The sequence below is a fragment of the Poromitra crassiceps genome (genome assembly GCF_964638095.1).
Source record: "Poromitra crassiceps genome assembly, chromosome: 25".
NCBI lineage: Eukaryota > Metazoa > Chordata > Actinopteri > Beryciformes > Melamphaidae > Poromitra > Poromitra crassiceps.
The window spans coordinates 2801536-2818434 of NC_139649.1; the positions used below are offsets into that span (position 1 = coordinate 2801536).

At 47.3% G+C, this 16899-nt stretch overlaps 2 protein-coding genes across 2 annotated transcripts in view; both read right to left on the minus strand.

Moving 5' to 3' along the window:
* pcif1 (phosphorylated CTD interacting factor 1) overlaps positions 1–3157 on the minus strand; it is a 29352-nt gene extending 26195 nt beyond the window's left edge. Inside the window, exon 1 of the mRNA XM_083660760.1 lies at positions 3094–3157. The gene's annotated coding sequence lies outside the window, so the exon portion shown is untranslated. The remainder of the gene's footprint in view (positions 1–3093) is intronic.
* A 2527-nt stretch (positions 3158–5684) lies between these two features.
* Positions 5685–15432, minus strand: LOC310798441 (haloacid dehalogenase-like hydrolase domain-containing 5; the record flags this gene model as incomplete). Its single annotated transcript, XM_083660988.1, has 10 exons — positions 5685–5873; positions 5949–6122; positions 7920–8094; positions 8809–8985; positions 10829–11003; positions 11832–11865; positions 11978–12071; positions 12596–12708; positions 14489–14680; positions 15259–15432. The coding sequence occupies 10 exons, from the start codon at positions 15430–15432 to the stop codon at positions 5685–5687; spliced, it is 1497 nt and encodes a 498-aa protein (XP_083517114.1).
* Between the last annotated feature and the right edge of the window lie 1467 nt (positions 15433–16899).

Consider the following 16899-nt stretch of genomic DNA (forward strand, 5'->3'; position numbering starts at 1 on the left):
AAACAACGCCCACCTAAACAAATCGATATCTGTGTACATGCACGCTCTATTTTGACAATTTCCAGCGCTTTACTTTTTCGCCAAACAGCCGTCGCATTCGGCACTGCTTTTTCTCCCAACCGTACAACTACCGTATTCCTCCGCTAAACGCCTGCACAGAGCCGCGCGCTGGATTACCCCGCAGATCAGCTGTTATTTTGGGTTATTTCTCCCAGCTTGTTAGTGAAGACAACAAATAGAATACACGAACGAAAATATGAGTGATTTTGATAGCGAGGACGATATGCCATTCACCTTGGTGACAAGAGGATACAATTATGAACCAGAGAGAGCAATATACAGAAGAGGAACTTTTGCAGAGTGAACAGAGAGAGATACGAGGAACTGCCATAATATGCTGTCTAAATGCCTGGGTGCCCTGGCTGCAGACCATTCACCATTCCGAGGATCAATTGGGGAAAACGGCCCAGACCAGGTGACTTGTTGTCTCTAAAGTAAGTCAGTGTTTTGTCTCTCTTCTTCTAAGCCTTCCTGTTTTGTAAACCGCGGCTCTGTGCAGGCGTTTAGCGGAGGAATACGGTAGTTGTACGGTTGGGAGAAAAAGCAGTCGGCTGTTTGGCGAAAAAGTAAAGCGCTGAAAATTGTCAAAATAGAGCGTGCGTGTACACAGATATCGATTTGTTTAGGTGGGCGTTGTTTTAGGTGGCTAAATTACGTTTTAGTTCTTGGCCCCGTGTAGTAGAGAGACAGAGCTGTGGAGGCTGTTGCTCAGTGCTGGGTCTGGATAAACGGTGCGCTCAGCGTCAAGAGAACACTGTACCTATTTCAGTTAGTGTATGCAACTAGCTGATAGGAGCTCACTTCAAACAAACCGAACTATCTCTTTAAGCGAGGAGCGGAAATCCGGCAGCGTCTGAAACCGACGCCTCCAATGGGAGAGCAGAGTAGAGCAGGGGAGGGTTTATCCCAGTTATGGAGATCTGCGGCGCCAGACTCGTCGGACGGAAGGGAGAGAGGAGGCTGGCCGGCGAGATTACTTAACCACTAACATTTTAATGAGGGCCCTGGCACTGGAACACCTACATGGAATGGAACCTAAATTAATGGTATAGGTTACACCTGCTTTACTTCCTGCTTTACCACCTCAAAACGGTTGCTGTGAAAAAGGTCTATTCTTCAGGACACGCTGGACTTTTGGTGTTGTTGCTACACAACGTTGGGGACGGGCTAACGTGCTGTGGGTTACGCCCACCGACACCGAAATCAATACAAAAACCTGTCAGTTTTTGTACTGTTTTGCTTAATGTCACTAAGTGCGCCCGACTGCTATAGACGGTTTTAACTTAACAACTGTCACAACCCACCTGAATATCCGTTTTACTTCCTGTATAGATAGCTGAGTGATGGCTGATATTCGGCTCATATTAAATGTTAACGTTAGGCCGTGTCTCTGACAGACACATTAACAAGGTAGCCTATTTCGGTCTTTATGTCTTGTAGTAGTTAGTAGTTGTTGTTGTCATTGTTGTTGTTGATAGTTGCCATAACAACCTCCCCTGTCGGAAAGACAGGGGCGGGGTAGTAGCTGGGTAGAAGCGTTGTTGTCTGGTCCAGGGCTAGCCTAAGAGGCTAATAAAAGCTACATGTTAAAGAGTAAGCTGACTATCAGTACGTTATTGCACGCATAGGCCTATCTTTACATTTAGATGTATAGCAAAAATAAAAAATAGAAATAGAAGTAGGCTATGTCAGTGTTTTCCCCCTGAACAGCTGAGAAAGTGGACACTGTAAATAGCAGTAGCACTGTGAAGCTGATACAATTCAGCTGGCGGTAATGCATGCCATGGATGCCAACCGCCATAAAACACAGAAGAAGAAGCTGAGAAAAAGGAAGTGCTGTGTGGGGTTGCAGCTGGTGAAAACCGTCTATAGCCTGACTTTAGATCTGTTATGAATCAGTTGAGTCTTTCGTAATATTCGGGCTAAAAACCGAAAGCTAAGACCACGTCCGTGTCATTGATATACAGTAGTTGTTTATTTACAGAATACACGTCTGCGCTCATTGTTTTGGGTTACACCCAGTTCCAGGTTTCTTCCTGCCCTCCTTGCTTGTGTGACGTCAAGGAAAGGAAACCTTAAGAATAACGTACAAATATTTGACTGAAACCTGTCTGTTTGTCTGCCTGTCTGTTGTCAGTCACCTGCAGTGTCGGACCGCTCCTCCACACAGGAGAGCTGTGATGTAAATATGATACAATATTATCATATTTTAATATTATATGATCATATATCATATTTACATCAGCACAGTAACACATCGCAGTGGAAAGAGCAGAGTGGCAGAGGGGAAAGAGAATCTCTGCAACCAGGCTAACAGTGTGTTAGCATGTTTATCCCATTTATTATCAGACATGATGTGTTTGGGGCGTTAGGTTAAAAACTCAGATCTGGGGGAGGGGTTAACGTTAGGTTAGCAGCTGATTCGGTTCACGTTAGGTTAGGGCTGCCTGTCTTTATGAATGAGATCTGACAGCTCGAGCTGCACACATTTTATTGAGGAGCTTCTTTCTGTCAAAGACGCAGAAACGAGCGCCATGGTGACACGCATGCGCCCTGAGGCCTTCTAAACAAACAGGAGGAGGAGAAGAAGAGGGGGAGGGGGAGAGGGGGAGGAGAGGAGAGAGAGAGAGAGGGCTGAGCTGAGCACAACAAAGCCCTGAGCGCTGTGCTCTGAGCGGGCAGAGAGCGGAGGACAGCGGGCTGAAAGCAGCTCTTCACAGCTAGCTAGCTGCTAGCTGTAATAGTAGCCTGCTAGCTGTCTGTTAGCTCACTGTGACAAAGGCACAAACAGCAGCGGGAGGCTGAAGCCATTTTGAGCTGCAGCGCGAGCTGCTACTCTTTTCGGCGGGAGCCTTTCCAAACAAGATGGCGGCCCCGCCCCTGCACCGCGTCGCGCGCCCCGCAATACAGAAACAGGCAGTTTACCGTGAGCCGCGCCGCCCGGTGCGCACGCTGCGCGGCCCGTGCGCAGCGGGAAGAGTTCGTGTTGAAATAGAGCCGTTTTAACGTGACTTTGGGGGGCAAAAAGCTTACCGTCAGCGTGTTTCGCTCCGATCGCGCTGCGGGCTCCGTGCGCTCCGTGCTGCGGTTCCTCTCTCTCTCCCTCCCCGCGAGCTCAGACATCTTTACAGGGACCCGGGACAGCCCACTGCGCAAGCGCACACAAGCTACATTTCCGGTTCAGATGTGGCCCAGCAGAGCCGCCATGTTGAGCGGGTCGAAAACACTTTTTTTTTTAACTTTCTTTATTGTACACAGAATCACGTACAAAGATACAAACAAATACATAGACATTAGACAATTAAAAAAAGAGAAAAAAAAATACATTTTCGAGTAGAGTTTGTGAGATTATACGAGGGATCAGCATGACGTCACTTGCCACCCAGAAATGCGAAACCCTGTGGCAGTTAATAGTATGAGTTGTGTCAAACAAACATTAATATCTCAAAAACTATACAGCACATCGGTTATATTTTGACATTCTGAGTGAGAGCAGAAGTAGCTCAAGAGCTTGATGTATAATTATGCACGTGTTAAAGTTGTGTGAACTGTCGCAGTTTTTAAAATGTAAACAGAGTTAACTGGCTAGAGTCAGACATTAAAGCTTCGCGCCAATTTGGCTCCATAGGGTTCCATTTCCGTTGCCACCCAGTGACGCGGTTTGTTTACCAAAATGCTGCTCGGCTGATCCCTCGTATACTGCCAATTATACTCTGCGTTAAAGACGGAGACGGACAGAGCTTTCTGTCCGTAGGCCTACTCTGCGTTCATTTTGTGCGTTTTCTGTCCGTCATCTGAAAGCTTACGGATACGCATGAAACGGAGCAAAACCACATACACACACACTCATACATTCGACTCTCTACTGCCCACTGGTGAATGTATTGCTTAACATGATACCAACGTGAAAGACGCATGGAAGTACTATGTGGCCGTGGGCAGTGACGATAACTTTTGAAACGGACACATCTATTTACGTATGAAAATGGAGTATACTGTAAATGAGCCATTAGTCGGTGTCCACCCGCTATGCCGACCACCCGCAGTGCAGACAGCCCGCAATGCCAACGTTAGGTTTAGGCGTGGGAGGGGTTAGGGTCTGGGGGAGGTTAGGTTTAGGCGTGGGGGGTGGGAGAGGTTAGGTTTAGGGTTAGGGTCTGCGGGAGGTTAGGTTTAGGCATGGGGGGTGGGAGGGTTTAGGGTTAGGGTCTGCGGGAGGTTAGGTTTAGGCATGGGGGGTGGGAGAGGTTAGGTTTAGGGTTAGGGTCTGCGGGAGGTTAGGTTTAGGCATGGGGGGTGGGAGAGGTTAGGTTTAGGCGTGGGGGCTGGGAGAGCCGGTCCACCGACACGCTGCACACCGCCTCGCTCAGCTGCTTCTGCTTGTGGGCTATCGGCATTGCGGTCTGTTGGCACATAGATGCGGCACCCCATTAGTCATCCCTTGGGCACCATCAGAATTCTTTGTACACTCGATTCAAAAGTTAAAAAAAAGTTTCTTCATTAGCAACATCCCTCATCTGGACCAATGGGCAAGCTCTGCCCCTTTCCACTGAAGATGCGGAAGTCTTTGTTTAAGCTGTAATTCCTCGAATGGCCACTTGAGGCAGGACTCAGAAGTCCCATCTTTCTGTGTGGAGTTTGCATGTTCTCCCCGTACCCCCCAGGGGGTTCCTCCTTACATAACCCCACACTAAAAACATGCAGAATATCGTCATCCGACCAGTGACGACAACATCTGAAGTTGGTCCAATGATGGTCCCCGGGCGCTGGAAAGAAAAAAGCGACCACTGCTCCTGGCCTGCCCCCTGGAGGAAAGGACAAGCCTGGATGGGTCAAATGCAGAGGACATATTTCACCGGCCACCGTCAGCATGAGTGTGTGTTGTGGCCGCATGCATGTGTTCGTGTGACAATAAAGACGGGCTTCCTTCTGAAATCGTGTTTTTTTTTAAGTGCCCATGTGGCTTTTGTGGGTAAAACCATAAGAGAGCTAAAAGTCTGCATCTCTGAACACAAGAGCAGTACCTATTAGGCACAAGGATGAGAAGTCCTCAGTAGCGAGGCATTTTAATAGACCCTTTTCAGGGGGGCATTTTGTGTCAAAAAGGCAGGGTAAACACAGGTGCAAGAAAAACACTATAGGGTTTCCAACAAAAAGTGACTGACAGACACATACCCACCCGGCACCTGTCCACCTACGCAATTTTATTATAGGATGTTACTATGATATAAAGCAATACAGAGTATAAGAGACACAACAACTTTATTAAAACAACAAGTTAATTAAAAATAAAAATAAAATAATTATTAAAGCGCTGAACGTTGAAAAAATGCAAGCCTGGGCTGATGGTCTAATGCTGTTTATTGTTTTCTAGTCACTTTATCGACCAATGTATAAGAGCTAAATGGAAATTTAACAAACAGAAGGCAAAATAATACATTAAAAGTCTGTTAGCACCAGGTATTGGTTTTGTGAGGTAGAGACCCTGCATAAGCCCATCTAGGGTTTCCTGTCTACCTGCACATTATTTTGTTGTTTTCATTTTGTCCATTTCTGTTTAAAAAAATGTGCACATCAATAAAATAAATATTAATAAAAGTGATGACAGGGTCAGGGGTCAAAGGTCAAGTTAAGAGTCTCAGGGTAAAGTCCTGTTCCAGGCTCAGGTCAGAGGTCATGGGACAGATCAGGGGTGTGGTCTCCTGTGGTGTGGCCTCTTGCTGCTGCAGCAGCAGCTCAGAGAGGTGTGGCCCCTTGCTGCTGCGGCAGCTCAGGGGGTGTGGCCTCTCAGAGGGTTGCAGCTTCTCAGAGGGCTGTCCTCAGAGGGGAGTGGCCTCTCAGAGGGGCGTCACCTCTCAGAGGGGTGTGGCCTCTCAGCGGGGCGTGGCCTCTTGTTGCAGCAGCAGGTCCACTGCAGCCTCCACATCCTTCACCAGGTGGCACGGCTTCAGCAGCTCCGCCTCCAGAACAAAGTCCCGGTGACCGTGGAACACTGTCTCCTTGACAGCACGGCTCCAGTCGCTAGGCAACGGGGAGCGAGGGTCATACACGCCCGTGCACACCTGAGGAGACAGGTAGCCAGGACAGACAGGTCAGAAGGACAGACAGGTCAGGTAGGCAGGGCCGTAGCCAGGGTTCCGAAATAGGGGAGGTCCAGCAAGGGGAGGCGGATTCGGCGGCCGTTAGGGCCGTTAGGGCGCCGCCGAAAAAAAATTGAGTTTTTTTTTCCCCTTTTTAAGCCATATTTAGAGTAATATATCATTTTAAATCAACATTAGGATTATACTGTTGTGATGTCATTATTCAGTATATTCTCTTTCATGTCACCACCTGCTCAGCTCTCCTGTCAACATAATTGTAACTAACAAACACAAACTGTTTTAGCCAAATTCATATCAAAATGACACCTACAAACACAGGTACACAACCCAAGCCGTACACAACACACAAAGTCATCATCGATAATAAAAAAAACATACAGAGGGACATTTATTTATTCCTGATAGGAACGATTGAAAAATAAAATAAAATATATTATGTTGTTTTTAACTTTACACCACCTCTTTTTGTTACTTATTGGGTCATGAAACTGAAACCATGCATATAGCCACCTGCATACCTGACTTCGGGAGCTTGGCAATTGGCATCATGCATGATTAGCCAGTAGCATCCCAACGTGTCACACAGGTAACATTACTTAAGAGACAGACTAGACACTTACTTTCTTGGTTGTTGCTAAAAAATCTGTCAAGTGTCACTCACTGTCTGTCGTTCACTCGCTCACTGTCTCGCAGGTCGCTCACCTTCAATTATCTCGCCAGGCAGACAGACAGTCATCACTCACCACCATGCTGCTGCTCTCTCGGAATCAAGTTACCGCGGACGCGGCGTCAGATGACTTCCTGCCTGACCTGCCTTTCGTTTCAAAATAAAAGTGATCCCGTGTTTTTCATGCTTTTCCATGCAGATTGTTTTATAAAAAAAAAAAAAAAAAAAAAAATTCTCTGAAATATTAGGGGAGGTCCGGACCTCCCCGTCCTCATAGCTAGCTACGGCCCTGCAGGTAGGACAGACAGGTCAGGTAGGACAGAGAGGTAAAGCCCATCAATCAAACATTCTACAACATGCGTGTCTGTCCTTGTTTGGAGATGCAGGTAGTCACAATCATCAAAAAGGCACAGCAGAGGTTGTACTTTCTACGCCAGCTCAGCAAGTACAAACTGCCTCAGGAGCTGCTGATCCGGTTCTACACAGCCATCATCCAGTCTGTCCTCTGCAACTCCATCCTGTCCTCTGCAACTCCATCACGGTCTGCTTTGGGTCTGCCAAATTTACTTCGAAAATGACCGTTTCCAGTAACTTTGGATTATTATTTGATCGTGTGAGTGTTTCTGGCGCTGTTGGGAATGTGAATTTTGGGCGAATGAACGAGAGTAGGCAGCTGTACTGTTCACTACCATTGTAGCGCTAAGCTAAGTAGCATCGAGGGCTGTACCGCTGTTTGTAGGGCATGCACAGTGATGATAAAGGCGTCCACATTCTCCATTTACTGTCAGCAATATGGCATATACGCAAATCTCCTAAAATGTTGGCGTATCCCCTTAATATCATCTTCTCATGTAATATCTCATTCAATGGTCATGTTACAACAGAACATTTGAGTGGTTGAACTACCTTCTAGTGGACAGAACTTTACATAACAACAACATGCTGATTATTAGGCTTTATAAGCCTATAGGTACAGAGAAATAGGCTAAATTTCATTAAAAAAAATTATAGAAATTGAATATTAAAATAATAAAGCACGGAAAATCAAATTGGATTATAGAGGAAGATTGACAGCTCTACTCTCTACCTACCAGTATGGAATGACAGTGTGTTGCAGTGGAAACCAGCTCCTCTTGTGTAGCGGCGGTCACCTGACTCCCGCTTCCCTGGGCGACCAGCTTGGCGGTGGTTGTCATGGTGACACGTTGTTGGGCCAGGTAGCGGTTGTACAGGTTAGCACCGTAGATGTCTGTCATCAGGTTGTCGCTATAGGCAACAGGAGGAATCGGAAAGAGATTAGCTTTGTGTTGTGATCTGAGAACCCACATTAAAGGGATACACCAACATTTTGAGAATTTAGGCCAGGGGTACTCAATTAAAATTCAAAGAGGTCCAGTTAGAGAAAATGTCCTCAAGCAAAGGTCCAGAACATGGTAATGTAGCTTGCGTTATGATTCAGTGCCATTGTACTTAGTAGCCTAATAGTACAATGTCTGTATGTAGTCAACGACAGTCATCAGTACAGCACATGTGCACTGCACACAGCGCATGCGCCACATGGCAAACGAGGAAGTCACTTCGGTTATACTCTGTTAGTTCGGTTACTCTTTGTTAGTTCTCGGTGTGTGGATTTACTACGAAAATGACCGTTTCACGTAACTTCAGATGATTATTTCATGGCATGGTGAGTAGTTACACGAGTCACAACATGTACATGTGAGTGTGTCTGGCGCTGTTGGAATGTGTATTTTGGGCGACTGAACGGGAGTAGGCAAAAGTACCATAGACTACCATTGTAGCGCTAAGCTAAGTAGCAGTGAGGGCTCTACCATGGTTTGTACTGCATGGAGATTGAAAATAAAGGCATCTACATTCTAGTTTTGATATTGGCAATGATATTGGCAAATGGCCTGAACTCTCAAAATGTTGGCGTATCCTTTTTTCCCCTCAATATTTTATTTAGTCTTTATTTGGTCTTACCCTATAGCATACACAGTGCTAACTGGCTGGCCGTGGTTGTTCAGTCTCAAAAGCTGCTCGGCATACTGGTAGGTAAGCAGACTGGGCTTCCCCAGCAGAGCCTGGTAGACCAGTTCCCGCCCAGTCAGCTTCCTGAAGACCGCCTCCAGACACAGCAGGAACATCCCGTGACCAAACCTGCAGAGAAAGATAGATTATAGTTCATACTAGTTACACTTCTTTAACACCTGGCATTAAAGTGACCAAACCTACAGAGAAAGATAGATTATAGTTCATACTAGTTACACTTCTTTAACACCTGGCATTAAAGTGACCAAACCTACAGAGAAAGATAGATTATAGTTCATACTAGTTACACTTCTTTAACACCTGGCATTAAAGTGACCAAACCTGCAGAGAAAGATAGATTATAGTTCATACTAGTTACACTTCTTTAACACCTGGCATTAAAGTGACCAAACCTGCAGAGAAAGATAGATTATAGTTCATACTAGTTACACTTCTTTAACACCTGGCATTAAAGTGACCAAACCTGCAGAGAAAGATAGATTATAGTTCATACTAGTTACACTTCTTTAACACCTGGCATTAAAGTGACCAAACCTGCAGACAAAGATAGATTATAGTTCATACTAGTTACACTCCCGGGGGGGGAGTTTGTTTCTGCCTTCTTCCGTTCTTTAGTTATCGACACTTGAATGTAGGTTGTTTTCACCAAAAACGCCTGTCGCCACGCGCATAATTGCAAAAGTATGCAATTTAGCATATGACGTCATCTCGCAACTTCTAGCGACTTTCTGAGCAGCCAATAGCTGCTTTCGTTGGAAAAGATTTGGCAAAACTGAACCTGATTATTACATTTACACCTCCTGGAGTCTGAGGGTATTTTCAGACACTGATGATTTTGCATGCTCTGATATTCTTGTCAATTTGAAAAAATGTAAGCAGTATTTTCAAAGTGACGTGACCTTTTTGTACAATAATATTGTTTTGAACTGTGCTGAACTGAGTGGAAATACCTTACCTGACACGTGATGAAGCGTTTTGGTCACTGAAGTGATTGTCCTAAGTCTTAGGTATGTACCAAGCACACAACAACTTGAATCTCCTCCATTGTTTTGGACAATTACATCTCAAATGTGGGTCATATTGCTTTGGAGTAAAGAGTTGGCAGAGGCAGGGCTCATGGCTCTTTCAACTGAAACTCTTGCCGGCGACAGCTGGTCCTATATACTCGAACGTCAGCTTGACCAGGGGTCACAGGGGAGGGGAGTCCCCAGCAAAATGAGTCAATTGTGTGATTTCACTAGGATTTCAATGACTAGAAGTTAGCCCAAGGAGAGAATGTAGTACATACTTGGTAACAGCTTTCACTCTCTCCTGTTATCTCCCCATCTATATTATATTTGCGCTGTTTGCGTCAGCTGCGTCGAGTCACATTTCCGGGGAGCTGCACGCAGGCTGCGCAGGTAGGCTCCCCGGCCGCGGCGCACCCCTCGGGGTATTCGGCGAGGGGTTTGACGCGGAAGTATGTCAAGGCCTTAAATGTCCAGGTGAGTCAAGTGTGACCAAGCACCTAAATATATCCACAGTAATGTAGGTAAGCTAACCAAAACAAAGCGCTTTTAGCAAGGGTAGCATCAGCATGCTACTGTGGATAGCAAACTAGTGCTATTTGCATTTGGAACAACATTTGTAGTCAAATATGAAGGTGGGTTGACTACTGACTTCCAGGCATGTATTGTTTGTTTGGTGATACATTATGTGTTTTGTGCTGTTCAATTATTCTAACTTAGAAAAAGGAGGCATGGTAACGACGTACAAAGCAGTGACTTGTGGATTGAGCACGCATCACATTTACACTTAAATATGGTCTCAATGTGTCCCTGACCCTCTGGAGGTAGGTGTGTGTGTGTGTGTGTGTGTGTGTGTGTGTGTGTGTGTGTGTGTGTGTGTGTGTGTGTGTGTGTGTGTGTGTGTGTTGTGTTTGTTTTATTTGTTTGTTTGTGTGTGTTGTTACCGTGGTGATGGGGCCTCAGCCATCCACATCAGGTCCATGTTACAGGCCAGGACCGGCAGGTGGGTGGACAGAGTGGGCTCGTAGGCGGAGCTAAGATTCCCATTGGTCAGCAGCACGTCAATCAACAGCTGGAGGTTGGTCTCCCATCTGATTGGTTCACCGAACAGGATGATGGCTGGAGGAGTGGAGCGGTGTAAGGTCTACTGTAAACTCATTAACAAGCTATCATGATGACAGTGCTATGGTAGGTACTACGGTATATATTATAGTCGTAGTACTACGGTTGTAGTTTTGTTGTAGTAGTGTAGTTGTAGTTGTAGCTGGTTCTAATTTAACATTTCATGATAGCTGTACGGGGGGGAGGGGGGGACATCCTGCCTGTAGGAATGATACCATGCTCTCTCTCCTTTGAGAGAGCCTGGTGGCGCGAGGTTACCTGTTTAAAGTAAAATAGACGATACAAAAGACTATGTTTTGATAGCCGGGCGGAGCTGGTCTTGTGCCATCACACGCGAGCTGTGCAAGAACCCCAAGATGGCGATGGCCATAGTACTCTAGGCTTCAAAATGGGAGTCCACAAACCAATGGCTGACGTCACTCACGCTGACTCTGTCCATATTTTTAGAGGTCTATGGGTCGGCAGCATCCACATTCTCCCAGGTGTCCCTGGTGTCCCAGGATTCCACATACCAAGTCGTGAACACCACATGAGGGGGCCGTTCAAGTGGATTTATGTCGTATTCACGGTAAACACAAGCCCAATTGAACGCAGCATAAGTAGCCTGGGTAAACCCAGCCTCCATGTGACCTTAAGTAGCCTATAGTCTGTGACGTCACCTTGAAGGCTGGGTTCACCCAGGCTATGAAATAAGAAGTATAATAAGATAATACTTCTAAATAAGAAGAAAAAGTTAACAAAAGTTTATGGGAGTGGTAATTTGTGTTCTCCAACTCATTCCTGCTTTACTCTATAGTTGTGTAGTTGTAGTTGTGTAGTAGTTACCTTCTACTTTAGGAAGAGTCTGCAGAGGAGACAACTGAAACAGAGAAACACTGATAACTTAGATTACTGACAAATACTACAAACTCTAACATATTCTACAGCAATACAAAAGTTATAATATAGTTATAATATAGTTGTGTACATACTGTCAGGCTGGGCCGTCTGTTATGGTCCACCATGTCCAGCAGGGGGTGATGCTCCTTCAGCTGCTCCATGCTCACAACCTTCTGGAACCCCAGACTGACCAACAATCAAGGAGCAACAACATAAACAGATCTACTCTATTAGATATAGATCTACTTTTACACAAGCCTTCTCATTGGTCAATACTTTTACACAAGATTCAAGATTCACTTTAATACCCACAGTAAGTAATCAGATTGACTTAGTGCAGGCTGCAGAAATCGCGGAAACTAAAACAACTGGTTTCACTCAATCAGTTTAAACTTCTATTGGAGGATATGGTAACAGTTGAGTGCTCCTGTTTCTAGTATCTGCAATGGTGTTTTGTAGGCTATTATTTGTATGGCTTTGTATTCTTTTGATGTATGGTGTTGATTGTGGTAATGAGGGAGGGGCAAGTGCTGCCTTTTCACTTTCCCCAGCCAGATTTATCCTGCCGGTCTCGGGGATTGAACCGACGACCTTCCGGTCACAAGCTCGTTTCTCTAACCGTTGGGCCACCACTGCCCACAAAATACACTGGAGAGGGCTTTAACACTGGAGGGAGGGGGCTTTAACATTGGAAGGGGCTTTAAGGATACTTGTTGGCGATGTGGATAACTGGTCCCTGTCCAGACACCAACACACACTTATCATGGAAACCAGTCAACATCCGCAAAGGACTGTGGGATAGCATGACCTGCTCCGGGGCGATCTAGAGAAAGGGAGAGAGGGGGAGAGAGGGGGGGAGAGAGAGAGAGGGAGGGAGAGAGAGGGAGTCTTCGCTGATGCAGAGGAACTTCACATTGATCTTGAGGATGATGGTGACATGAAGGAGCTGATCAACAGAGTTGATGAGAAACCGGGCAAAGACATGAGGGACTTATGGGTCTCATTCATGGAGACGTCCGATCCTCTTGTACAAAATCTTGATGCATGTCATCTAAGAAATGGGGGAGCTGCTGAGTTCAACAAACTCATGGTCAACTCAGGAAACAAGGTTAGACTGCAGAAGCTTGTGAAGCAACAATTGAAAACACCTACTGGATCAACTACAAAATCCTGGTCATCACATACAAAGCCCTTCACCAACTGCCCCCCCCCCCCCCCCCTATCTCACCAACCTCCTCTCCCCCTACCAACCCTACTGGTCTCTCAGATCCACCTCAGCCGGCCTTCTCTCCACCCCCAAGTCCAGCCGTACCGCGTAGGTGGTCCTGTGGTCCACAGGATTCACCACTGTAGCCTTTCTCCAGATCGTGCAGGGTTCAAAAGGTTGTATTAAAAAACAAGACAGTCTCCTCGTTCTAGTGCGTCCATGTCCTTGGCTGTCCTGTTGGAGTATTTGGCTTGTCTCATTTGTCTGGCAGTGTCAATCCGTGCTTGTGTTGTATGTTTCACCTCTGGCTGTAGAAGACTGTCCCTGGTTGGTAGTAGGGTTCTGGTCCTCCTACTCAGCAATCTCTGAGCTGGACTTGTCTGTAGTCCTTGAGTTGGTGTGTTGCGGTGATCCAACATAGACAGATATGGGTACTGGGGCGTCCGGGTAGTGTAGCAGTAGATTCCCTGCCTACCAACCCGAGGGTCGCAGGTTCGCGCCCCCGTGTTACCCCCGGCTTGGTCGGGCGTCCATATACTGACCGGCTGTGTCTGCGGGTGGGAAGCCGGATTAGGGGTATGTGTCCTGGTCGCTGCACTAGCGCCTTCTCTGGTCGGTCTGGGCGCTTGTTCGGGGCGGAAGGTAACTGGTGGGAATAGTGTGATCCTCCCACGTGCTACGTCTTTGCCGGTGAAGCTCTCCGCTGTCAGGTGAAAAGAAGCGGCCGGCAATTGCGCATGTGTCAGAGGAAGCATGGTGCTAGTCTACGGCTCACCCCCAGATCGGCAGAGGGTGGAGCTAGCTAGCTAGTTAGCTGCACAGCAAACTAGCTTGCTGTCTCTGCAGAATGGACGATTAAAGCACTTGAGTGGCTTACACTGTTTATTAACCACGTTAGATTGAGATGAACATGCTCAGCGGTCTGACAGCACACACTGCTCCTGGGTACTTTATTAGTTTATTAAAAAGGATCCCCATTAGCCGTCGCCTGGACGACAGCTACTCTTCCTGGTGTCACACTCTAACACGTCCGTCACGTGCAGAAACAAGTATCAAACACAGGATAACAATGCTATTGTTACATCTGCGGTCACGGAATCACCCGAAATGACCCAACTACTACGTCTCAAACACAACTCTTGAAAAGTGGTTAATGCCCGCCCCCAAGACAAAAAAAAGAGGTGTGACAAACATATGAATTGGCCAACCACGGACGGCATGCGGGACATCCGTAACAGCCCAACCAATCAGATTTCACTGCACGCTTCCTGTCGGCAGAACCTGGAAATTTGTCTTGTGATTCAGGCCCTCCATCGCTGGAAGCGTGCTGACGTAAGACATTGGGTCTGACCACATGAGAGAGACTAAGGTGAGGCAGCTGCTTGGCATGTCCTACCTGGACCCCGAGGAGGTGAGACAGCTGCCTGGCCTTGTGTTCCCGCAGGCAGTTTCCTGCGTTGGTGACGAACACGACAGGAAACAGGAAGTTGTTGTCGGCATCCAGCAGCTTCCTGAATGCCCGGCGAGCCGCAGGAAGTAACGAGCCGCCGCGTAGCAACACGCCATCCACATCCAGCAACACACCCGCCTGTTGACAGGCAGACAGACAGACAGACAGCCTGGTCAGACAGACAGTTAGGTCAGAGAGACAGACAGACAGTTTAGGTCAGAGAGACAGACAGACAGACAGACAGACAGTTAGGTCAGAGAGACAGACAGACAGACAGACAGTTAGGTCAGAGAGACAGACAGACAGACAGTTAGGTCAGAGAGACAGACAGACAGTTAGGTCAGAGAGACAGACAGTTAGGTCAGAGAGACAGACAGACAGACAGTTAGGTCAGAGAGACAGACAAGACAGACAGAGAGACAGACAGACAGACAAGACAGAGACAGACAGTCTCTTTAATCATCTTACGGCCAAATGTTTCTGATAGCCGCATCTGGCACAGGTGTCTGCTCCACTGGGGGCGGAGCTCCACTGGGGACGCGCCTCCCAGAGAGGCGGAGCTCCACTGGGGGGCGGGGCGGGGCTTCTCCTCCCTCCTCAACCCTCCCCCTCCCTCCTTCCTCTCTGCTGATGATTTTGTAACCTTCTTTGCTAAGAAGGTGGATGACATCAGCTCTTCCTTCCATCCTCCGGGCATTAACAAAAGCACTCCTGACTCCAAACCTGCTTCTTTGCCCCCTGTCCCTGTCCCTGTGCTTGTCCCTGTCCCTGTCCCTGTGCTTGCTTGCTTCTCTCCCCTCTCCCCAGAAGAAGTCCTTCAACGTGTCAGGTCTAACCAAGCCATCTCCTGCCCTCTTGACCCCTATCCCTTCCTCTCTTCTCCAAACCATCTCCACGGATGTATCTCCCTCCCTTCCTCACGACCCTTATCAACTCCTCTGTCCTCAGGTGTTGTTCTGGCTGCTCTAAAGACTGCTAGAGTCAAGCCTCCCTTGACCCTACTGCTTCCCAGAACGACTGTACAGAACTGTCTCTCTTCTCTCATTCCTTTCCAAAAACCCTTAAATGAGCAGCTTCCGATCAACGTTCTCTGTCTCTCCCAGAACGTAGCCTGGTAATCTGTGGCAGTCAGTCACCAGTCACTGTCTGTCTGTCTGTCTGTCTGTCTGTCTGTCTGTCTGTCTGTCTGTCTGTCTGTCTGTCTGTCTGTCAGTCGGTCAGTCAGTCAGTCAGTCAGTCACTGTCTGTTGGTGGGTTCTAGAATGGTGAAAAGTTTAAAAACAGCTGATCATGACCTCTGATTGCTCTCATCCTGTACAATGAGTGTTAACAGAAGTCCACTCAGGTTTCTGCCTTTCAGCCGGGCTAACAGCTACATAGATGTAGATACAATAGATAAGCAGGCAGAAGCAAAGCAGAGAGCCTGTAGTACTGAGGACAGACAGACCGACAGAGAGTCTGTAGTGCTGAGGACAGACAGGTAGACAGTCTGTAGTGCTGAGGACAGACAGGTAGACAGACAGAGAGTCTGTAGTGCTGAGGACAGACAGGTAGACAGACAGAGAGTCTGTAATGTTGAGGACAGACAGGTAGACAGTCTGTAGTGCTGAGGACAGACCGGTAGACAGTCTGTACTGCTGAGGACAGACAGGTAGACAGTCTGTAGTGCTGAGGACAGACAGGTAGACAGTCTGTACTGCTGAGGACAGACAGGTAGACAGTCTGTAGTGCTGAGGACAGACAGGTAGACAGTCTGTACTGCTGAGGACAGACAGGTAGACAGACAGAGAGTCTGTAATGTTGAGGACAGACAGGTAGACAGTCTGTACTGCTGAGGACAGACAGGTAGACAGTCTGTAGTGCTGAGGACAGACAGGTAGACAGTCTGTAATGCTGAGGACAGACAGGTAGACAGTCTGTAGTGCTGAGGACAGACCGGTAGACAGTCTGTACTGCTGAGGACAGACAGGTAGACAGTCTGTACTGCTGAGCACAGACAGGTAGACAGTCTGTAGTGCTGAGGACAGACAGGTAGACAGTCTGTAATGCTGAGGACAGACAGGTAGACAGTCTGTAGTGCTGAGGACAGACCGTAAGACAGTCTGTACTGCTGAGGACAGACAGGTAGACAGTCTGTACTGCTGAGGACAGACAGGTAGACAGTCTGTAGTGCTGAGGACAGACAGGTAGACAGTCTGTAGTGCTGAGGACAGACAGGTAGACAGTCTGTACTGCTGAGGACAGAGAGTCTCTAGTGGTGGAGGATAGTGTGCTGATATCATCGAGCATCCTGAGTCCTGACCTTACAGACAGAACCAAGAAAATAAAGGACAATAACTGAACAGTAACACACACAC